The sequence below is a fragment of the Calypte anna genome, chromosome 18 (assembly GCF_003957555.1).
Source record: "Calypte anna isolate BGI_N300 chromosome 18, bCalAnn1_v1.p, whole genome shotgun sequence".
NCBI lineage: Eukaryota > Metazoa > Chordata > Aves > Apodiformes > Trochilidae > Calypte > Calypte anna.
Genome location: NC_044263.1, coordinates 5,759,619 through 5,783,080, shown reverse-complemented (window position 1 = coordinate 5,783,080; position 23,462 = coordinate 5,759,619). Strand labels below are relative to the sequence as shown.

General features: G+C 52.9%; 1 protein-coding gene across 1 annotated transcript; it reads left to right on the top strand.

The window, feature by feature from the left end:
• The first annotated feature begins 876 nt into the window (after positions 1–876).
• ITGB4 (integrin subunit beta 4) lies at positions 877–22,903 on the top strand. Its single transcript, XM_030461964.1, has 36 exons — positions 877–972; positions 1,201–1,405; positions 1,938–2,034; positions 2,429–2,600; positions 3,212–3,475; positions 3,766–3,855; positions 4,022–4,144; positions 4,269–4,436; positions 4,725–4,801; positions 4,947–5,158; positions 5,672–5,775; positions 5,933–6,031; positions 6,685–6,811; positions 6,954–7,073; positions 7,557–7,663; positions 8,243–8,276; positions 8,724–8,912; positions 9,450–9,553; positions 10,047–10,105; positions 10,697–10,720; positions 10,875–11,023; positions 11,105–11,284; positions 11,805–11,953; positions 12,275–12,479; positions 13,434–13,594; positions 13,962–14,142; positions 14,336–14,473; positions 15,007–15,189; positions 15,380–15,511; positions 17,651–17,824; positions 19,195–19,344; positions 19,776–19,964; positions 20,227–20,382; positions 20,801–20,965; positions 21,411–21,527; positions 22,088–22,903. The coding sequence occupies exons 1-36, from the start codon at positions 958–960 to the stop codon at positions 22,228–22,230; spliced, it is 4,962 nt and encodes a 1,653-aa protein (XP_030317824.1). The 5' UTR covers positions 877–957; the 3' UTR covers positions 22,231–22,903.
• The last annotated feature ends 559 nt before the right edge of the window (positions 22,904–23,462 follow it).

The window sequence follows — 23,462 nt, the reverse complement described above, 5'->3', positions numbered from 1 at the left end:
CCTGGGCTCCAGAAACTCTGTATGCCAAGTCCTTTTGTGTGCTTTTCCTCCTGTTTTCCACCTCCCCAGTATTTGGGGCCCATTTCTTGCTACCCCACTGTTTTTTTTTGTAGCCACTTCCACTAACGACACATACAAAACCTCCACCAGCTCCCCAAGAAATAGGATCAGCCTTTCTCATGCCCTCCCAGGCTCACTGAGTTTTCTCCATTCCTGATGCTCTGATCTTTCTTGGTAGATAACCCCTGTGTGCTGTCCCAGGCAAAGAGCTGCACTGAGTGCATCCGAGTGGACAAGGACTGCTCCTTCTGCACTGATGAGGTGAGACCTTGCAGGGTGAGCCTGGGGATCTGCTTCCCACCCTGCTGATGGAGTGATCCCACCATCCCCAGTGAAAGCTGGGAGAGGGACTTAGGAGCAGGGTCATCTTTGTGCTGGCATGGCCAAGCACAAGCTTCTGGCTTCATCTTTTCCCTACAAAGAGCTGGTCTGGATGGGAAGCACCAAGACGTGGGTGTCCTTTGGGGTGGACACACAGGGAGGAAGAGGAATCTGGGGTGAATTTTCAGGAACACAGGATCTTATTGGAAAAGGCCAGTGTGCCAGATCTGAAACTGTGTGTGTAAGGGATGGAGAGAGACTCTTAGCCCAGACACCCCAGTAACTCACTGGTGGTTTCATTTCCCTGGCACTGGAAGACACAAGCTCTTCTGTGTGAGACTTGTCCCCATCTTTCTGCCATGTTCTTGCTCCTGAAGTCTCACTAAAGGTCTCAGCAGAGGACTCTGCTGCCTGACGGGTGCCTTTCCACCTTGCATGGAGGATTTGCTGCTTTCTGTGGTCTTGATGTTGTTCTTGCCCCCTTGGCAGAGCTTTGAGGGGCCTCGGTGCAACTTGCGGGAGGAGCTGCTGCAGTACAGCTGCAGGGAGGACAGCATCGTCTACACCCAGGGAGAGATGCAGACCCAGCAGGTGGGTTCTGGGGAGAGAGCCCTCAAAATGCCAAGGGCTGGAGGAGGTGCCCAGCTGGGCACATATGGACATGGAGGAGGCTGCCTCAGTCTCTGCTGTGAGGGAAGGGAGGGTGATCATCACTGCCTTTCCACATCCCACATATCTCCCTGCTCTTTGCCTTTCTCATGTCATCTGTGCAGGAGATGGAGTCCATCTCATCCCCTTCAATTCACTCTTTCCTCACAGAATTTCAGTATCAACACATCCCTGCAGAGGACACAGGTGTCCCCCCAGAGCATGTTCATGCGGCTGCGAGCTGGGGAGGAGATGAGTTTCAACATGGATGTGTTCCAGCCCTTGGAGAGCCCTGTGGATCTCTACATCCTCATGGACTTCTCCTACTCTATGTCTGATGATCTGGACAACCTCAAAAGCATGGGTCAAAACCTAGGTGAGACCAGAAGTGGGAGAAAAGGGGAGCCAGCTCCTATGCTGGCCAGCAGCTCAATCCCATTCTGTGGCTGTGAGTTCTGTGCCAGCCCCAGAGAAAGGGAAGCAAATGGCAAAGAGCTGGGAGCATCTGTTTTAATCACGTCCCCATTATCACTGCTGTGTGAAGCTTGGTGGGGGAAATCTCTCCTTGCCCTGCAGGGATCACCACGTGTGCTCTCTCAGCCCAGCATGGGGGCTGGTGTCCCACAGAGCTGATCTGTCTGGTCCTGGCGTCCTGACCTATAGGTGTGATGTGTGCTGTTGTAGATGCTCCAATCTTGGAAAGGGGCTACCAAAGGTGGTACAGGTTTCTACCCCCAAAAAAGACAAGCCCCAAGTCCAAAAAGCTTAAAAATTGCCACTTTGGGAGTCTTAGTCTTCTACTTGACCAGCAGAAAAGATGTCCAGGAAAGGCTTCTTTCCCTGGCAAAGCAGTCTCACAGACCTATCTTTATTCACTTCTCCTCCTCTCTCCTTTCCTTTCCTCCCAGCGGAGTTCCTGCAGGCCCTGACCTCCAATTATACCATTGGATTTGGCAAGTTTGTGGACAAAGTTACATCCCCTCAGACAGACATGAGACCCGAGAAGTGAGTGAGGCCAACGGGCACTTTGGATGGGAGCAGAGGGGAGGGCAGATGCCTTTTGTTTCTCTCTGGCTTTCCTGTGGTGTGAGAACCTCTACCTATCCCTTCATTCTGAACATCTCCCCTGGCTTCCCCACCCCATGCTCAGGGCTGCAGCACTGTGCTAGTATCAGCAGTGGCCTCCTCCCCTTACAGACCTTCCCTGCTCTGCCATGACAAATCACATCTTGTCCTCTCTTCCATCTCTGTCCTCATCCCTTCTACCTCTCTGTGCTGATGGCTTTCCAGCTCAACTTCTCGTCTTCTCTTGAGGGACTCCTCACTTCCTTCCCTTGCCCCGTGGCATCTCTTTGCTTGTGTCCCCCCACCAAGCCCCTGCTCTCTCCTTCTCTCCTAGGTTACGTGAGCCCTGGAACAACGCTGACTCCCCCTTCTCCTTCAAGAACATCATCCGCCTGACCAGCAACATCAACTACTTCAGCCAGGAGCTCAGGAAAGAGCGCATCTCTGGCAACCTGGATGCCCCTGAGGGTGGCTTTGATGCCATCCTGCAGACAGCTGTTTGTAAGGTGATGGTGTCCAGGGCTGCAGGACCTGGGTGGGCAGGGCTCTGCTTTTAGAGAGTGGATCTTCTTGATCCTGAGCGGTCAGGGCACTCAGGTCAGATGTTCAGCTACAGTCTGTTCCTGCCCTCCCTGCTGCTCACTCCGGGTGCTGAGTTGTTTTGCATTCCCATGGTGGTCTTAGACCATCAGGATGTGCATCTCTGGTGTTCGATCCCCAGCACAGGATGCTTGCTGGGCATCCCGCCTGTGCCCTTTGCTCTGTTCCCATCTGTGCCCCAAGGGGGTGAAACCCTGCTCCCCAGAAATCAGCCCACTTGAGCTTGGTGGTTTGGCTGAGGGATGAGCACAGCTCCAAACACATCCAGGAGCATGGGTTTGCCGCCTGGGCATGTGTGTGCCTGGCACTTGAGCTGCTGAGAGACACCCTGTGTACTAGGAGTCCAGAGACATCCTGGCTAGGATTCCCACATACTGGTTGTGTTTTCTGCCAAGTGGAGAGGGTGCCTTGTCCCTTGGGTCTCCAGCTCCTGCCAGGGCTGGTCTGCCAACAGCTGCCAGTGCTGTGCAGTGGGGACACAGAGATGAAGGTTCCTTCTCCCCATCTTTGGCTGTAGGATAAGATTGGCTGGAGGAAGGACAGCACTCACCTGCTCGTGTTCTCCACTGAATCTGCCTTTCACTATGAGGCTGATGGTACCAACGTCCTGGCAGGGATCTTGGCAAGAAATGATGAGCAGTGTCACCTAGATGCTGATGGCACCTACGTGTATGACACCAAGCAGGACTATCCTTCAGTGCCCACGTTGGTGCGCCTGTTGGGCCAACACAACATCATCCCCATCTTTGCTGTCACTAACCACTCCTACAGCTACTATGAGGTGAGGAGACTGTGGCAGTGGTACCACATGGGCTAACTTTTCCTCCAGCTCTCTCGGTTCTGTGATTTCTCAGGTTGTATTATTTGGAACATGAAACTGGGATCCTAGATGTCTCAATGTTTTGGTGTCTGTTTCTTGTAAAGCAGTGGGGACACAGAGCTGGAGAGTAATTTAGGGTGGAAGGGACCATAGGAGATCTCTGGTCCAAGCCCTACTCAAAGCAGAGCCTGCTTCAGTGCTAGAGGAAGTTTCTCAGGGCCTGGGCTCAGGGGACTCCTGTCTCTCTGCAGAAGCTGCACAAGTATTTCCCCATCTCTGAGATTGGGGTGCTCCAGGAGGACTCTTCCAACATTGTGGAGCTGCTCCGCACAGCCTTTGAGGTAACAGTGCTCTCTGGGGCTCTGCTCTAGCTCCCTGGGAAGGCAGAGGGTGGGCACCTCCTGCCCAGGAGAGGAGGCAGGATGTGGCCCCTCTGGGGGAGGCCATGGGGTGGTCACAGGCATACTGCTGAAATTCAGTTAACGCTGGTTATCTTCTGCCACCCAGCGCATCCACTCCAAGATGGACATCAGGGCTGATTTTGTCCCTAAAGCCATGAAGACAGAGTTCACCTCCTCCATGTATGAAAAGACAGAATCTGGCTCCTTCCACATCACCCGTGGGGAATTGGTAGGTCCTTGGATGGCCCCAGAGGGGAGATGTGTGTGAGGGGTTGAGACCTCCACTCTGTCCCTCCTTCCTTCCCCCAGGGTTGGTCTGGCTGAGCTGGTTCACTCCTGTCCCTTCCTTTCAGGGCAAGTTCAACGTGCGTGTGAAGGCTCTTGAGTACATTGGTGGGCAGCATGTCTGCAGCCTCCCTGAGAGAGACCGTCAGGGAGTCATCCACCTGAAACCCACATCCCTGAGTGACAGCCTCCAAGTCACAGCCTCTGTCATCTGTGATGTGTGTCCCTGTGAACAGGTACATGAGGGTGCATGTTGCAGAGAGATGTCCTCCTCCTGGCCAGCTCAGGGTGGGAACATGTTGGCTGGTTCTTATGGGTCTTGCTCAACCCCTTGCTGTTACTCAGTGGAGGCTCAGCCTGTCCAAGGAGATCTTCATCACTGCCTGTCCCAAGCTGGGCATGTTGTCCTATGGCAGATCTCGATCTTGTGGGCAACACTTTGCCCCTAGATTTGCCTTTCTGATTCCTGAGATGGTCTCGAGGGCAGCTGAGCCCATTCAGCAACACGTCTGCTCCTCTTACAGCAACAAGAATTCAGCTCACCCAAGTGCAGCCTCCATGGGGACTTTGTTTGCGGGCAGTGCATCTGCCATCCGGGATGGTAAGGACTTTGTCCAGCTCTGTACTTGTCCCCGTGTCCCTGCTGGGTCTGGGGACCCGCAGTGACACACGCTCATGCTCTGGGCACCCTGCCCAGGACCCTGCTGCCCTGCGCTCTGCTCTCTCAGCACCTTCTCCCCAACCAGGCGAGGGGACAAATGCGACTGCTCCCCGGCCTCGTCCCCCAGCAACGAAGCCTGCATTCGCCCCGGGGACACGGAGCCATGCTCGGGCCGGGGCGAGTGCCTGTGTGGGAGGTGCCAGTGCTACTCCGAGGACCTGAGGCAGCGCTTCGACGGAGCCTTCTGCCAGTACGATGTCCTGCAGTGCCCGCGCACCTCTGGCTTCCTCTGCAACGGTGAGAGCAGACCCCGGCCTCCTCCCCGCTGTGTGCTGTGCCCTGGCGGAACGGGCAGGGTGTCCCCGAGATGGTGGCACTGGTGTTGGGGTAATTGAGCAACCGGCTGTGGGGATTCTGTGCTGGCAAACACGGGAGGAGGATGAGGCATGCGGGGGTTTCACAGCCCCGATCAGGGCAGGGCAGGGCCTGGGGAGCTGCGTGGTGCTGGGTAACAAGCACCAGCTCCCTCCTAAAAACAGGACAGTGGGCTCAAGTTGTTCCAGGAGAGGTTTACATCAGATATGAGGAGAAATTTCTTCACTGACCGGGTTGTTAAATACTGGCACAGGATGCCTAGGGTGGTGGTTGAGTCACCACCCCTGGAGCTGGTTCTAAATTGTGTAGATATGGTGTTGAGGGACATGGTTTAAGCACTGGACTTGGTAGGTTTGGTTTAATGGTTGGACTCTTAGAGGTCTTTTCCAACAAGAATTATCCTATGACCCTGTGATTCCTCCTCTTGCCTGACAGATCGTGGCCGCTGTTCCCAGGGCGCATGTGTGTGCGAGGCTGGCTGGGAAGGTCCTGGCTGTGAATGTCCCACCAGCACAGACACCTGCATCGACAGCCGAGGGGTAGGTCCAGCCCTGCCAGACCAGACCAAGCAGTGCTCCAGAAAATGGCCCCAGTGACCAAAGCTCAGGGCCCCTGGGAGGTGGCACCTTGTTGACTCTCAGTGCCACTGGGTACCTACAGTTGCTCAGGCACTGACAGTCACCTCTTCCCTCCCAGGGCATTTGCAACAACCACGGGAGGTGTGAATGTGGCAGATGCATCTGTGACAAGTCTTCGCTCTACACCAGCTCCACCTGTGAAATCAGCTACTCCCTGGTGAGACTCAGAAGTTTGTCACTTCTCCTTCCCATGTAGACCCTCCCAAGAAAGCAAAGCATGTGGATGAAGGCACATCTTGATCAGGAGCAAAGTCTTGAGCAGGGGTCCTGTCTGTCCTGCCTTTGGTGGCTAGGAAGGTTCTGCTGTGGGAGCTGCTTTGCAGTCCTGGACTTTCTTTGCCCTCCAGCTCACCAGGAGCAACTGCTGGGCATCTCTGTGTTTATCTGCACAGTGGTGAAAGGCAGAGGGTTGAGGTTCAGCCCCTGGTTTGGTCTGATTTGCCTCAAGGATGGAAAAAAGCATTCATGGTCTGGTGCCTCAATGTTCCCCATTGACAAGCATAGCCTAATCTTTAGAGGGAGAGTGGAAAAAGCTGGCTTGGTTATATTTTGGAAAAGCCACCTAAAACCTTGGAGAAGATCTAGTCACTACCCAAATGCAGGCTGTTGGTTTTAAGATTTTGGAGCTGACTGTGGTAGCCTGATAAATCCATCATTAGCTCCTTGTTGCCTGTGATTCCTATTTTGGACCTTGCCCTGGTGCTGGGGTGAGGACACAGCGGCCTCTCCAGCTCTGCCATTCAGAGGTGATGTTCTCCCTCACTCCCTGGGGGCTGTCTCCTGACCATCCCACCTCTCCTCTCTGCCCAGGGTTTCCAGGCTGTGTGTGAGAGCATCCGGGACTGTGTCCGCTGCCAGACCTGGGGAACAGGGAACATGAAAGGGAACTGCAGCAAGTGCCACCTCCAGATCCAGATGGTGGAAGAGCTGAAGAGAGGTACTGGGAGAAGTGGAGCTGGGTGCAGACACGTGCTGTGTCCTCCATGGACCCTGCCCTGTGTGTGTGCATGCCTGCGGGGCTGCTCCTCAAGCTTTTCCTGATCCTGATGACTTTTTGACCATGTCCCTTCTCTCTGCAGAGGAGGCCAGTGAATATTGCTCCTTCCAGGATGAGGATGATGATTGCACGTACCACTACACCCTGGAGGGGGACCCCACCATCCTCCCCAACACCACTGTCCATGTGCAGAAGAAAAAAGGTGAGCAGGGACCTGGCAGGAGGGGATGTCCAGCCTTGGAGTTTGGATCAGCAGTGACCACAGTGCTTTTGTCCCTTTGCTGTGCCACTGGGCAGGGTCAGCTGCAGGCAGTAGCTCCCTGCCCACCTCACTGCCTGACAGGGCTGGGTGACTTTGGCTACCACATGAATGGTCAGGAGTGGAGTGTGGCACCCTCAGGGACCAGCAGCTTTGGAGATCAGGGCCTTTTCCCTGACAGTGCAGACAGGGGTTGATGTGAGGTGCTGAACAGCCCCTCGGGGTGGCTGGATGTGAGCAGAGGGGTGGGATTGCTCTCCCTGAACAGCACTCTTTGTTGTGAGCACCAAGAGAGACGTTCCCAAGCTTGACTGGGTTGCCCAGTCCCTCAAAGAGCTGTGCTCTAGCTTTCCCCTCTGCCCCTGCCTCCCCGCACACCCTGTGCAGGGGCTGGTGACAGGGAATGACATCCTTGTCATCTTGCAGAGTGCCCACCAGGGAGCTTCCTCTGGCTTATCCCGCTGCTCATCTTCCTCATCCTTCTCCTGGGGCTGCTGCTTCTGCTCTGCTGGAAGTTCTGTGCCTGCTGCAAGGTGAGTACCTCAGGTGGCTGCTTCAGCCTGGGGAGAGGACCTGGTAAAGAGCAAAAAACTCAGCTTGCCCTTCTTGTAATGAGGGGCCCAAAACTGAAAACTGTGCTCCCAAATAACAAGCAATGGAACAAGAGGAAACAGCCTCAAGTTTTGCCTAGGGAGGTTCAGATTGGATATTGAGAACAATTTCTTCTCCCAAAGGGTTGTCAGGCCATGGCACAGGCTGTCCAGAGCAATGGTGAAGTCACCATCCCTGGAGGTGTTCAAAAGATGTGTAGACGTGCTGAGGGATATGGTTTTGTGGTGGACTTGGCACTGCTTGGTTAAAAGTTAGACTTGATGATCATAAAGGTCTTTTCCAACCAGAACAATTCTATGATTCTATGGCCAGATTGACAGGGGCATCCAGCCCTTGCTGTTACAGAAACAGCAAGGGATTTCCCCACCCTGAGGGGATATCTGGCAAAAATCAGCACTCAGAGCCCCATCCATCCCCTGCCCACCCATCCATCCCCACTGGAGACGTGGGGAAAACCCTTGGCCACAAAGTGATTGTGTCTTTGGTCATTTGTTTTCTAGGCTTGCCTGGCCCTGCTTCCCTGCTGTGCACGAGGTACCAGCCCTTGGAACCGTGGGGAGAGGGATCTGGGGGGGGGGGTGTCCCTGCCATCCTTGGTGGGGGGGGACTTCTGGGATAAGTGTCCCTTCTCCTGCTCTCTGAGCTGGGGAAGGGGGATCAGGAGAAAAGTTCCTAGCACAAACCCTGAGCCAAGGAGCCCTTGACCTGCTTCTCCACTGCTCCTCCTTGCCTCACACCCTGGTGTGTCCTGCTGGGAATTCTGCTACTGGCTTTCCCCTGACCAGTGCCCCTTGTAGTGCCAAGCTGGTGGGATATATTCTCCTTGCTCATGGGCACCTCTTACCCTCTCCACCCCACCCAGCTTCTGACATCCCAACATCTTTAACATGGTGGAAGGCCTAAAGATTTCCCAGAATAAAGTCTCTGGTGTTGGGAAGTTGATGGCTGGGACTGTCCCAGACTCTGACCCTGGCTCTGCAGGTCGCACTGTTGGCTTCAAGGAGGACCACTACATGCTTCGCCACAGCCTCATGTCCTCCGACCACCTGGACACCCCCATGATCCGCACTGGATCCCTTAAGGATCGGGACACAGTCCGCTGGAAGATCAACAACAATGTTCACAAACAGGGCTTCACCTCCCTCGCTGCCACCAACCCCAAAGATCTTGGTGAGTGCCACATATGAGGAGCAGGGCACAGAGGGGATGCTGCAGGGGCTGTAAAGGACATGAGCCCTTGGTGGTGGCCCCCAGCTCCAGCAGCCATTGTGTTACCTCAAAGCCCAATTGCAAGGGGAGTTGTTCCTTTATCTGCTTCTATCCTGGGGGAAGCCGAGTACCACATTCCTGCATCCAGCCCTATAGCAGGATAGTTTGTGGCCTTGGAGACCTCCTGACAGCCTGGCTGCATGGTGGGTGTACCCTGAGTGTGTCACATAGTCTCATTAGTTCAGTGGCACAGCCTTGATTTTGCTGCCTCATTAGTCCAGAGCCATCATTGGACACCATTTCCTCTGCTGGATCTGGCAGAGAGCTTCCCAGTCATCCCTCCAGATCTCAGAGACTTTCCTCAGCCGATGCTATGAGGTTTGGATAGCAGCAATAGGGGGTCTGGACCCAGAGCATCACGGGTGTCCCCATGCTTCCACCAGGGTTGTTTTTCTGACCAAGAAGCAATGAGTTTGACATGGGAATTTCTCTTTCCAGTTCCCTACGGGCTGTCTCTGAGGCTCACCAGGCTTTTCACACAGAACCTGGCAAAGCCGGACAGCCGGGAGTGTGAGCAGCTGCGCAAGGAAGTGGAGGATAACGTATGAGCCTGGGCATGGGGGGATGAGGGTGGGATTTGGGGGGACTGGCACAATGGGGGAGAGTGTCTGCAATGCTGGGAAAAGGGAGCACCCATTCCCCATGATTCCAGACACCTCTTGAAAGGAAGGATTTTTTTTATTCTTTTTTTTTTTGCTGACATTTTGAATTTCTGAAATTCTGAAACCATGTTCTGAAAGGGAGCACAAATTTTAAGATCACAATTGTGAGAATTATCAAAGCACCACACCGAGGAGATCTGAGGTTTTTCTTCAGCCATGTGGTCTGAAGCTCCTGCTCGGCTTCAATTTGCATCCCCTTGCCATGTCCTGGGGACAAGCAGTGTGGTGGTCTCTGCCTGGTGTTACAGGGTGAAGGGGGGAGGAGTCAGGGTGGCCAGGGGGCTCTCGTGTTTGCTGGCAGCAGCAGCATCTGCTTGGTGAACACATCCCATGTTGTGGGACTTGTTATGGAACTCTTTCTTGTTCCTTGTAGCTGAATGATGTCTTCAAGCACATACCTGGCTGCCACAAGCTCCAGCAGACCAAGTTCAGGTGAGTCAATGGGGAGAGATGTCCTGTGGGGCAGGGTTTCCCAAGGGCCCTGATGATGGAGGAGAGGACCAGAGGGATGGGGGTGAAATCTGGGATGCTGGGAGGGAACATGGTCTGTGACACATCCCCAGCACAAGTCCAGTACAGTGCTTCACTCACCCAGGGCTGCAGAGTTGAGCCCACTCAATTGTGCAGGTGATCTCAGTTGCATCTGGCTTTGGACCTGAGATTCCCACAGCCAGGGACAACTTCTGGTGCTCAACAGGAAAATTCCTTCAAATGTTTCAGCTTTGTGAAGGACAGGAGCCTGGGGATGCTGATGCTGAGTGGGGAGCATTACCCCACCCCCACAGCTCTGACCCAATGTGATCTCTCCTATAGGCATGCTCCTCATTGCATTGGGAAACCCAGGGCTGGAGGGAGCAGCCAGGCAGGAGGGAACATGTGCTGGGGCCATGGGCTCTGCAGGATGGGTTGGCACCCTCAGGGCAGCTGGCTCAGCTCAGACCTGCACAAGGCTGATTCACACCAAACGTTGTCTCCCCAAATGCCTTAGTCACACTGACTTGTTTTTTTCTCTCCCACCCCCAGGTTACAGCCCAATTCTGGGAAAAGGTAAGAGGAACTTGCAGCCCCCTATTCCACTGCTTCTCCCTCTTTGTACACCCATGTGTGGGTGACTGAACACCCCACATGCTCATCACCTCCAGCTCCTCCATGCCATGTGCACCCCTGGCCTCAGCTCTTACCCAGCTTGCTTTTCCCACAGGCAGGACCACACCATTGTGGACACAGTGCTTGCTGCCCCTCGTTCAGCCAAGACTGAGATCATCAAAGTGGTGGAAAAGCATGTTTCCCATGAGGCCTTCAATGACCTGAAGGTTTCACCAGGTTATTACACTGTGACCTCAGACCAAGGTAGGGAGCAGAACCCAGCATTGCCTTCCTGACTGGGCAGGGAGAACATTTCCCACCTCTCACCATTGCTTCTTTGTCCAGATGCTCATGGGATGGTGGAGTTCCAAGAGAACGTGGAGCTGGTGGATGTTCGTGTCCCACTCTTCATCAGGGATGATGATGATGATGAAAAGCAGCTGCAGGTGGAGGCCATTGATGTACCCACTGGCATTGCTGAGATTGGGCGCAGACTGGTCAACATCACCATCATCAAAGAGCAAGGTGAAGGGCTGTGACCCTGGCATGAGCTGAAGTGTGTTTGTGTATCCTGTGTCCAGATGGACTTGTGGTTTCTGAGGAAGGCTCCACCTGCGTGTCTGAGCTCCCCCAGATCACATACGAGGGTCCTGCTTGGTGACTACTGTCTTAAGTCACCTCGATTTAAACTGGAGCATCTTTTAAAGCATCCACAGGAGGATCATCATCCCTGGACCCAAACATTTGTCCATAAGGCATTATCAGTTCCAGGGCTGACCATCACAGGTTGCTGGAGTCAAGTAAAGCCTCTTTGCAGTTGTGCTGTGCTTGGAGCAGGGCAATGTCCCCAGCAGCTTTGCCTCTGCTTCCCATCCCGTTGTTCTGAATCAGGAGAGGTAAAGTGTCCAGACCATTCAGTAGAACTTTACACACACTTCACACCCCTGGGTGATAGGAACCTCTGTTCAGGGAGGACACCTGCATGTTTGCAAAGTGACTCTTCATGTATTTACTCTTCACACCCCTTCTCTCCTGTCCCTTCCAGCCAGCAGCCTCATTACCTTCCTGCAGCCAGCCTATTCCCACAGCCGCTTTGATAAGCTGGCCAAGATCCCTGTCCTCCGGGAGATCATAGACAACGGGAAATCCCAAGTCACCTACAGGACCCGGGATCTCACTGCCAAGAATGGCAGGGTAAGGGTGATCATCCTGGCCTTGGCAGGGTGGTCACAGAGGACTGGGAAGGAACCGACCCTGAGGCTGCAGGAGAGCACTTAATGGGGCTGAAAGGGGATGTGCTGGGAGAGGGGGGACTCAAGGCCTGAGGTTAGCACAGGAGCAGACATTCCTCTCCATCCCCTGCTGCCCTGGGGAGCTGGCAGGGTCCCTGTCCCTGAGGCAGAGGGTCCTGGATGCACCCGGAGCTGTGGGCAGTGGGAGAAAAGGAGAGGTTCTCTGGGAGCCCTCCGATGGATGCTGTGGGCTATAATCATGTACCTCTTCCTTCTCCTCCAGGACTACATCTTCACAGAGGGTGACCTGGTCTTCCAGCCCGGGGAGACCCGAAAGGAGGTGCAGGTCCCCTTGCTGGAGCTGACAGAAATAGACACCCTGCTCCACAACAGCCAGCTCAAGCAGTTTGCCATCGACCTCCTCCATCCCAAGCACGGCGCCAAGATAGGACGATACCCCCAGACCACGGTGACCATCGCTGACCCAGGTAGGGGCTGGCAGCCGGGGGCTTGGGGGACGGCAGCAGGGGATGTGGGACCTCCACACCGGACCAGCACACCCAGAGGAGGTGCGCAAAGCTTCTGCTCTGCTCCTCACCAAAAAAGAGGCAATGAGGTTCCTCCAGCTCCGACTGGTAGATTTGGGCCTCCCTCTAGAGGCATTGGTGGGTATCGACAGTGTGTGGGAAGAAGATGGGTAATCTACCTCGCAAAAGGAAATAAGAGTGGATTCTTCATTTCTCTTCCTTGGGGATTTGGATAAAAGGCTATAAAAATAGGGGCGGCGTGGGATTTGCTGTGATCTGTGCTTAGTGATACCTGTGGGTAGACAAGCAAAACAGGAAGGGTTGTCATCAGCTGGGTCAATAATGTGAAGTTATCTGTCACAGTGCTCATGTCACACTGTCATGAATACTGGTAGCACAAGAAAGTCCCTTGTCACTGGACCAACCAGAATCACTTCAGTGGCAGGCAGCGGGGCTGGAGAGGCTCTGGAGAGCTCTCGGATGGACTTGATGGGTTTTCAGCAGAAGCAGCTCTGTAACTTGAAGGCTCTGCCCAACTCAGTCTCCTCTCGTGGCTGCACGAGGCAACTGGTCAAGATGTAGAAGCATTCTTAAATACATTCAGTCAGAGCTAAAGATTTTCAGGAGCAAGGAGGTGATCTCTTCATTTCATCCTATCTGAACAGCCTGTGAGAAGTGCAGCAGGAGATGCAGGACCTGGGGGTTCTGAGCCCAACTCTCTTGCCAGCTTTCTGTGTGGCTTTGGAGGATCTCACAACCCAGTGCCTCAGTTTCCCTTCACTATGATGGGGATCTAACCCTCAGAAGTTCTTTGAGAGGCTACCTCTGGATGGCAGGACAGTACTGGAGAGGATCTTCTTTTCCTTCCATGAGGAGGGCTAGCACTGATGTGATATTTCTTCCTCCTGTCTGCAGAGGTGGTGGATGGTGTCCCCTCCATGACTGGGCTGAGCCAGGTCCCTCAGTCACCCAAAGGCCGCCTGAATGCACCACATAATCCCAGTGCCCATGCTCTCAGCTCCAGGGAAATCCGCTTCAGCTGGTTTCCTCCACCAGGAAAACCTCTGGGGTACAAGGTAAGGGGTGAGTGGATTCCAGGGGAGGGTGTGGGTCCCATCCTGTGTTTTTTCACATGCACAGTCATTTATGAAAAAGGGGTGGGCAGAAGGCACTCAAAGGGAAGGAGGGAGCTCACCCCTTCTGCCTCCCCACACCCTTGAGGGACCATTGCTGGGTGGATGTGGGATTTGAAGGAAAGATTTCTGGGGGTTTCATCTCCTTTTCTATCACTTGCCATGAAATGGCAGACTGTTCTGGCCTCCCATTTTGGAGGAATGTCCCAACACCCTGGCTTTTCCAGAGCAGATCTAATAAGAGATAAAGAATTTGTCACCCATTATGGTGAGGATCTGAAGCAACCACGTCTCACTCTTGCTTTGCCAGGTGAAATACTGGATCCAAGGGGACCCTGAGTCAGAAGCCCATCTCATTGATGTCAAAGCACCATCAGCACAGTTGAGTAACCTCTACCCCTTCTGTGACTACGAGATGCAAGTCTGTGCCTACAACTCCATGGGTGAAGGTGCTTACTCCGACATCATCCACTGCCGCACGCTTGAGGATGGTGAGAGGCTCTGCACTTGGCTTCCCACCATGTGGTGCCAAGTTGGCGTCCACACACCCAGCAATGGGGTCTGACCTTCTGATGGTCTTGTGGACAAGCACTGTGACCCAGCTGTGATCTGGGGAGCTCTGGGCACCTGCGTCTTCTGGCTCCTATCTGTGGTAACCTGAACACTTTGCTCTTGCCTTCCCAGTTCCCAGTGAGCCCGGACGCTTGGCTTTCAACGTTGTGTCTTCTACTGTGACTCAGCTGAGCTGGGCTGAGCCTGCAGAAACCAACGGGGAGATCACAGCTTATGAAGTCAGTTATGGACTCGTCAACGAGGACAACAGTAAGAACTCATTTTCAGACCAGGCTGAGCCAGTCCCAAGCAGCAGCAGAACCAGAATGGCTCCAAGCACTTTTCTTCTCAAAACTAGAGTGTAGAGGGGTCACTTCTTGAGTGAAGGAGTACAGAAAAATCACCACTCAGGGTTTAATCCTGAAAAGCCTGAGTGCTTTCAGTTCCATCTTCTTCCATAGCCTTTTATCTTAGAAGTCTTTTGCAACCTTGGTGATTCTATGATTCTTTTGTGTTGTTTTTCATCTTAACTGTATTTTATAAGTCATAACAGAAGAGACTGGGGTGCCAGGAAGATGCTGTTGGGTGGTGAACCAGTAACAAAAGATCTCTGTTGTAGGCTGACTTCATCATTCAGTCTGGGAATTTCCCTGTGAGCAGCCCAAGTAGCTGCTGCACCTTATCCCAGAGCCAGGCTACACCTTGACACCAAACCTCAGCCTGCCTGATGACCCAGGGTGCAGTGCTGTGGGGTCCTCTCTGTCTCAAAACCTCTTGGGTGATAGGTGTACATGTATTTGCAGTACCCATTGGCCCGATGAAGAAGGTGCTGGTTGAAGACCCAAAGAAGCGTATGGTGCTGATAGAAAACCTGCGAGAGTCCCAGCCCTATCGTTACATAGTGAAGGCCAGAAATGGGGCAGGCTGGGGACCTGAGAGAGAAGCCACCATCAACCTGGCTACCCAGCCCAAGCGCCCGATGTCCAGTGAGTTTCCTGCCTTTCCTGGGTGGGGAGTAGAGGGGGGGGTAGGAGCAGTGCTGAAGGTGCTCCCCCATCAGCCCAGCTGCTTCTCCACATCCCACCTGCTCAATGAATGCTGACAGCCAGCCTGAGCATGGGAGCTTTGTGTCGTTTTAAGCTGTATGGCTAATGGCATTTTCCACCTCTCCTCCAGTCCCCATCATCCCCGACGTGCCCATCATTGATGCAGAGGGAGGTGAGGACTATGACAGTTACCTGATGTACAGCACAGATGTGCTGCGCTCTCCAGCTGGCAGCAAGCATCCCAGCGTCTCTGATGACTCAGGTAGGTTGCTCTGAGTTCTGCAAAGGTCGTTTTTAACATTTATTTTCCTTAACAACAGTTTTAAGCAACGAGCTTCACCTGCTCCTTTCCTCCTCGTGGAGACTGGGAGAACCAAGTCCTGGAGATGGTAGAGATCACCCTTTCCAAAGCACAGTAGCTGCATCCATGGAAACACTTGACTAGTCACAGTGTAAATAAGACGAGTGCCTCCTTGTCTTACCCATCAGGCAGAGACATCTCAGCATGGGGTGGGAGAGGGGCTTCTCATGGCCCTTCCTGCTCATCTTCCCTTCCTGTTGCCATTTGGCTGGACCACAAGAGTTGCTGTTCACAAACAAGCACTGGCAAAGCTCAGACTTCTGAGTCCTTTGGATGTTTTCAGTCTTGGCCAAGCCAACAGGAAGGAACTTGCCAAGTGCTGGGAAGGTATTGGCCTCCCTTCCTCCATCCATTCCCTCTCTGGGTGAGGCTAGCTCCCTTGTCTTGTACAGAGATAATGAGGGGAAGGTGGTCCATAAGAGAAATGATGAAGCTTGTCAGCAGAATCTGAAGGGTTTTCCCTGGGTGGGGTTCTCCATGGTCTGGGATCCAGGAGTGAGTCCCTGGTCCTTTCAGAGAGCAAGGTAATAGAAACACCAAGAGTCCACCCATCCTGAGTGTGCATCAAAGGAGTGAGGAAACCTCTCCTGAGCAGAGGACAATTGCTGCAGACTCTTCGTGACAGTGGTGTGTGGTGGGGCTTTGACTCTCAACTTTAGTTGTGATGGACACAGGGCTACAAAACAGCCCTGGGGTTGAAGAACCCCACACACATCATGTTCCCACCATCCTCCATCTACCAGTCACTTTATGGTTGCACCTCCAGAACTCATCAGCCAATACTTGGAGAGATGGGCTGTGAACTGGTGTCTTTCCCACTGGTACCTGCCCCTTCCCCTCTCCAGCAAGCAGCACAAAACCGGTGGGTAGCCCACCCTGTCCCCTGCAGATCATGCCAACACCAGTGCTTGCGTTGTCCCAAAAGGCTCCAGGTGGAAATATGTGCAGTTGCTGGGAGAAGACTTGGATCTTCGCCGCATCACCTGGAGGCTCCCACCTGAAACCATTCCCCGCCTCTCTGGCAGCAGCCGCTTCTCCTCGGACACCGAGGGTCTCCTCCATGAGGAGGACAGCAACATGGCTACTGGCAGCCTGAGGAGGAGTGGGACACCCTGGCCCCAAGCAGGTGAAGGACAGCTTTGTTCCAGCACTGAGTTCCTGTCTGGTCCTGCTCTGAGCCAAGGGGCCAGCGCCTGGAGTCTGCCCCAGTTTGTGTGCCCCTTCCTCCTCTTGTGCCCATCCTCGTGTTGGTGTGATGCACTGTTCACGTCCTGTAATCTGCTTCCAAACTTTGTCCTGGTGTGTCTGCTCATGAGAGTGTCAAGGTAACCCCCATCTCGGCATGGACTTGGGAGCCTGCTAGCAAGTTGTTTCTACAAAAGGCTGGACCTTCAAGGCAGGAGCAAACTCAGGTGATACCTGCTAAGTGCCACCTCCAAGGGCAGCTCTTCACCTTAATGAAGCCCTGAGCTTCTGGGGCAGATCTGCTGGACTGTTAAAAAGAAATCACTCTCTCATGGGCAGCTGATCTCCCCTGGTCTGCTGAGAAGGGGTGGAGTTTGTCAAGGACCAGAAAGAAGGAGCAGAGTTTGCTTTTCAGACCCAGCTGAGATGGGATCCAGAGTGAAATTTGGATTATCTTTTTTTCCTTCATAAAGGGCTTTTTTTCCCTTCTTCCACTTTCCTTTTTAAATCTTGGGATTATAAACCTGTGCTTGTGTCTAAGGAGAGAGAACATGGCAAGAACCACAAGGCAGTGCCCCAGTGAGGCCGAGGTCTGGAGTTACCTTGGGCACCATGGGTGTCTCTAGTGCTGGGTGTAGGACAAAGTCTGCATTTACCTATTTGTTTCCCCATCATCATGTTGGGTGACTGTGGCTTGTTTTAGAGGTAGTGCTCCAGAGCAACTTTCCAGAGTGTCTGAAACTGGGATGCAGCCAAGACAGAGCGCACCATGATGGCTCCTGCTTCCTCCCCATGGAAACTGGAGCAGCAGCCCTGTCCACAGCCACGTTCCTCACAGTGTGACTTCTTTCACAGAGCACTTGCTGAATGGCCGGGTGGACTTCTCCTTCCCTGGCAGTGGCAGTGGGACACTGACCAGGACAGCAAACACCAGCTACCACCAGCTGAGCCAACACATACAGCAGGAGCACAGGGTGATGGGGAGCTCCTCGCTGACAAAAGAATACTCCACAATGATGATGGGGCACGGTGAGTACTGTGGTTGTGGGACCTGTCCTTTCCTTCCACCCCCATGACTGTCCTCAGACCCATGCACTCCAACAAGGGCACGTGTCTCTCCTTACCCTAGCAGCACCATTGCCTTTCAGCTCCATGAGTGTTCATCAGCTGTTGCTGACAGGAATTTGTTAAAAGGCTCTTTAAATCTGACCCTTAAAAAATCACCTCTGCAGGAGCCAGCACCTGGGCTGAACCCTCTCTGAAGTCTCCAATGGTGTTTTTCTCTCTTTCTGTTGCATTGCTTCTGTAGATTACCCGGGGACACTCCTCCCTCCCATCCATGAAGATGCTGGGAGGACAATCCCACAGCCCCGGGATGTGGGTTTCAAGAGCAGGGCAAAGGTGAAGGGTTACTACCCCAGCACTGGCTTTCGGGACTCTATAATCATGACTGATGGGTCTGCAGGGATTTGCAAGTACATAGGTACAGCTTTGTGCAGTGTCTCCTCCTCCCAGCCACACCCGAGCTACTCACTGGCTGTCCACGAGCTGTTACCATCCAGTGCTCATCCTAAATGCTCCCCATGGCTTGCTGTGCACCACACTGATCTTCCTCCTGACCTGGCCCATGCCTCCATCTCACCACCTTTCCATTTGCAGGTGACTTCAGCTGAATTTCAACCCGCGTGAGCTGATTAACACTCACAACTACTGCCACCACTGATCAGCTCATTATCCCTATCAACTTCATTTCTAACAAGCTTGTTCTCAGCTTTATCCCACAGGCCTTTGGAGGACTCATGGGGAGAATATGTGCTCCATATGAGATGTCCCTCTGCAAGCTGTTTGGCCAAAGCTATGTCAATGAGGGGTTTCAGTCCCTGGATGTCACCTGTGAGGCAGCTCTGCTCACCATGAACTTTGTGTCCAAGTGGGATGTGGTGAAAGGAGGTCCAGATTATACCCAGTCCTGGTTCTTGAACAGTGCCTGGAGGTGTTGGGATGCTCTACTTATAGACCAGGGCCAATCTTAACTGAGCTACATCTGAAGATGTCTGTGAAGCTCCTGGCAGACTACACAGGGTGCTTTGGGTTGAGCAAGGAGAGCCACATGCAGCACCCATGTCCCTCCTCTGGTCTCCCTACCACACACCCACAAAGCTTACCTTGACTTATCCCACACAACGTTGGCACCCTAAGGCTGTGAGATGTACCAATAGGTGTACAGAGCCACCCAGTCCCACCTCATGACAGGCCAGCTTGCAGAGATGACATCTCACCACATTCTCCCTGGACCATCAGGACCATCCCACGCTTGCGTGTGCCTCTCCCTCCTCCCTTCTAGATCCCTTACCCCCCAGACCCCAGATCTCCACTCTGATGTCTCCTTTTTGTCTCAGACTCCAGGCTACCACTGGGCATCCCTGACACCCCCACACGCCTGGTGTTCTCTGCCCTGGGACCTACCTCCCTGAAGGTGAGCTGGCAGGAGCCACACTGCGAGAAGGAGGTGCAGGGCTACAGCGTACAGTACCAGCTCATCAATGGAGGTCAGTGAACAGGCAGAAAGGGTCCACCAAGCAATTGGTGGTGGGAGTGTCTGGTGGTGAAGAGTACAATCTTGGGTCATCTTCTGGACAGCTAGCTCTGGGTGACCCTACTTGAGCAGGAAGGGTTGGACCAGGTGACCTCCAGAGGTTCCTTCCAGCCTCAGCCATTCCTGGATTTGGGGACTTGTCCCACCTCTGCTTTTTGTGTAACCTTGTGGAAATATCTCAACCACCCCACTTTAATTCCCCATTTTTTCTGTGGGGATAATTCTTGGGATTGCTTGAGGAGTCACCCCTACCGCCAAAAAACCTTGGACTTATTCTTCACCAGCCCAAACATCTTAGTTGGAGGGCTTTTTCATCATACTGGATTTGAAGGAAGAATTGGAATTAAGATTTCTTATTTTTACACCCTTCCCTATGTGTTCCAGGAGAGGTGCACCGACTCACCATCCCTAGCCCCAGCCAGAACTCGGTGGTGGTTGAGGACCTGCTGCCCAACCACTCCTACATCTTCAAGGTGAAGGCACAGAGCGAAGAAGGTTGGGGCCCTGAGAGGGAAGGAGTCATCACCATAGAGTCCCAGGTGGACCCGCAGAGCCCGCTCAGCCCTGTACCAGGTGAGGTGGGTGGGGGACAGGAGAAGGGTAGCACTGGTACCTCTGCTGCTGTCTACAGTGCTGGCTTTGCTGTTTTCTTCTGCTTTACACATCCTGACCTTTCCTTTCCTTCCTTTTGTTTAGAAATGGGACCTTCCTTCCCATGCACTCACCTTTCCCTGGTTGTTTAGACAGCTGAGACCTTTCAGCTCCTTTTATAAATGCTGTGTGCAGATTTCTCACCACCTTCTGTGATGATGACCTCTTGCTCATGCCCCTGCAGGTTCACCCTTCACACTGAGCACACCCAGTGCTCCAGGACCCCTGGTTTTCACTGCCCTCAGCCCTGAATCCCTCCAGCTCAGCTGGGAGAGACCCCGCAAGCCCAATGGGTCCATCTTGGGCTATATGATCACCTGTGAGATGCTGCATGGAGGAGGTGTGTTACCAGTTCCCTCTGTAGGCAGCAACTTGCTGCATTTTTTGCTGGGACCAGCAACAAAGATGTCTGCTTATGTTGGTGTAGATAAATCAGGTACTTGAGGCTGATTCCTGGCCTGGGAGCTACTGGACCCTGATGCTTTGTGGCATTGTGTGGGCTGGTGTAACAAATGTGGTAGGAAGAGGAAGGACCTATAGCTTATTACAGCTCAGACCTAGTGGAGGTTGGATGTTGAAGATCACTGCTGTATTAAACCACAGTTGTCTGGGCACTGAGTAGAACTGGGAGTGATCAGAGTCTGTGGGTGGCACAAAGCTCAGGGAAAGCCAAGAGAGCAGCCAGAGTTGGGCAGCTCTGTACTGAGAGGACCATCACTCCTGTTTGTCTTCACAACTGGTTGTCCTGTGTGGATTAGGGGAGCCAAGGAATATCTATGTTGAAGGAGACAATCCAGAAACTACTCTGACTGTGCCCCACCTGAGTGAGAACATCCCATACAAGTTCAAAGTGCAAGCCAAGACCACCCAAGGCTTTGGACCAGAGAGAGAAGGCATCATCACCATTGAATCGCAGGATGGAGGTACAGTACCATGTCTCTGTGGAGCTACAAATATAAGAAACCTCTCAGGGCAGAGAACACAGCTCCTGGCATCCCTTTCCAGCTCTGCTAGTGACTCCCTTTTCTGTGAAAGACTTGGAGACATTGTCTTCCATGAAGACAACACTGTGCCTTGTGACCTCTGTCCCCATCTGGGTGCACTAAGGGAGAGAGGATTGTTGAGAACCTGCCAGTGTTTAATTTATTATGAAATCTCGGTCTTATGCCTGTTTGTTCACAATACCTGGAGGTACCTTCTCCCACTGTACAGTGTAAGACCTTCCCAGTCTTGTCTTTCCAGTACCTCCTAAACCTGGCTCTGATGTCAGCAAGAAACCTCCTGAGCTGACTGTCAGTGCTCACTGTGCAGGGTTGAGGGGTTGGAAGCTCCTTGTTGTTTCCTGGTTGACTTGTCCCTTTTCCTCAGGCACTTTCTCCCAGTTTGGAGGACAGCAGTACATGAGAGAAGAAGTGTACAACTTCCCCACTGAATACGCCACCAAAACCAGCATCAGCCATTCCTCTCTGGATCCCCACTTCACAGGTAGGGGCTTGCTGTGTCTGCTTTGAAACCCTTCGAAAGCAAAGGATAATTCTGCTTGTCCGGAAGTCTTTTACCTCATCAAAGGCAGAGGCTCCATCAGGCAGGATTGATGGAGAGGACCAGACTCTTCCCTACACTGAGTCCCTGCTCAGCCCCAGGGGTAGCTGCAGTTGTTTCCCCTTGTGCTGCACACTCACAGAGGGAACTCTGAGCTTTCAAAGTTCTCCAGGACTACCATTGGGAACCAAACCATAGCTCTTTCTACAAGGTTAGATCTCTTCAGTGCCTGAAAAAAAAACAGAAGTGTGATGAGCATCTCTAATTACATCAGTGTAGTTGTCCCATGTTGTCCCACTTGGTCTCATGCAGTGGTAGGTTCATGCTGCATCACAGAGTTGGGGGAAGTATTGACTGACAGCAAAGTACTGAATCACTTGATCTGAAGAGGTTTTCCATCAGTGAAAGTGATATTTAAGGTGAAACCTCTGACAGGAATCATCAGGTTGAGCTGATCCTATTCACTTAACAAGGTGTCCTGACCACTGAGCTTCTCATTGCAGATGGCATGCTCATGACAACCCAGCGAGTGGAGAGTGCCAGCAGCACCCTCACCAAACAGGTCACCAAAGAGTTTGTGAGCCGGACCGTGATGTCCAGTGGGACTCTAACCAAACAGATGGAGAGGCAGTTCTATGAGGCCTGAGCCAGGGCAGGCTCTCTGCCAGCGTGACGTTTGTTCGGATGACAGGGGTTTGTGGAATGAGCCAAGGGTGCTTCATCCAGACTGCCATGGTGCCTGGGCAGCTCCTCTTGTGGGCAGAGAACCACCATGGCACTTCAAGCTCTGGACATCACCTTTGGAGCCCAGCACACTCAAAGCTCTGGCACAGTTGGCTCACCAGGTGTGTGCTCATCTTTTGGGACTTCTTCACCCTGTCCTGCTCTGCAGGGACTCAGCTCTGCAGAGCCCACATCTTCCATGAACAATCACCACTCACTCCAATACACACTGACTGCCCATCCTTCCAAATGCACCTGCTGAAACCTGGGTGTCTCAATGGCTCCAACCTCCCCAGATAAATGGAACAGAATGATTTATTCTCAGGTCCTCACTTTTGAGAGGATCCCAGCTGTTGGAATCCTGATTTATAGAGGGTCACTTTTCCTTCTTTTCTCCAAGCTCTTTGGCAACTTGTCTATCCCCTGGAGATGGTTATTTTGTTGTATTTGGGTTTTTTGTATGAGAGCTGCCAGGCAGGGGCTTGGGGGTGACCTGTGCTTTCTTACTTGTGCCTGTCCTTTGCTGCTAACATTTGGAACCATGATAGCAAAGCATTGCCTTTCACTCATTGCGTTACTCATGATGGCCTCTGGATGGATTTGTTTGCATACGATATTGTACAGTTTTCATAGTATATATAACAATATATATAAATGTATTTTATTATTTTATTTTAAAAAAAAAAGGTGGATGAGATCTGTGCTGAATGTGGTGGCCACACAGGGGCTATGGCTGCTCAAACATGTGATTAACTGGAAGAAATTAGTTCAGGGCTTGATCCAGTTGTCACCAAAGCCTGTGGAAAGCCTGCTGATGAGCTGGTAGGCTCTGCCATAGGTCTTATACCCTCCAGCACTGGAGACTCCAGCAGAAAACTGCAAGTGGAAAGGTTGGGAGCTGCCTGGAGGTGAGGGATGGGGTGGCTCAGGCAGTGGTGCCTGGAGAGGGGAAGGATGGCTGGTGTGGAGAGCGTGAGATTTTGGGGCAGAAAATGACAGGTATCTCCTTTGAAAGCCCTTTTGCCCAAAGGCAATGTCCTTAAGGGGACCTGTGATCCCTCAGTAAGCACAAGGAAGAGCAAGCCTGGGCAGGGCAAGCGCCTTCATAATTCTGGACACAACTCTGAGCCTGCCTCAGACTTAGCTGTCCTCACT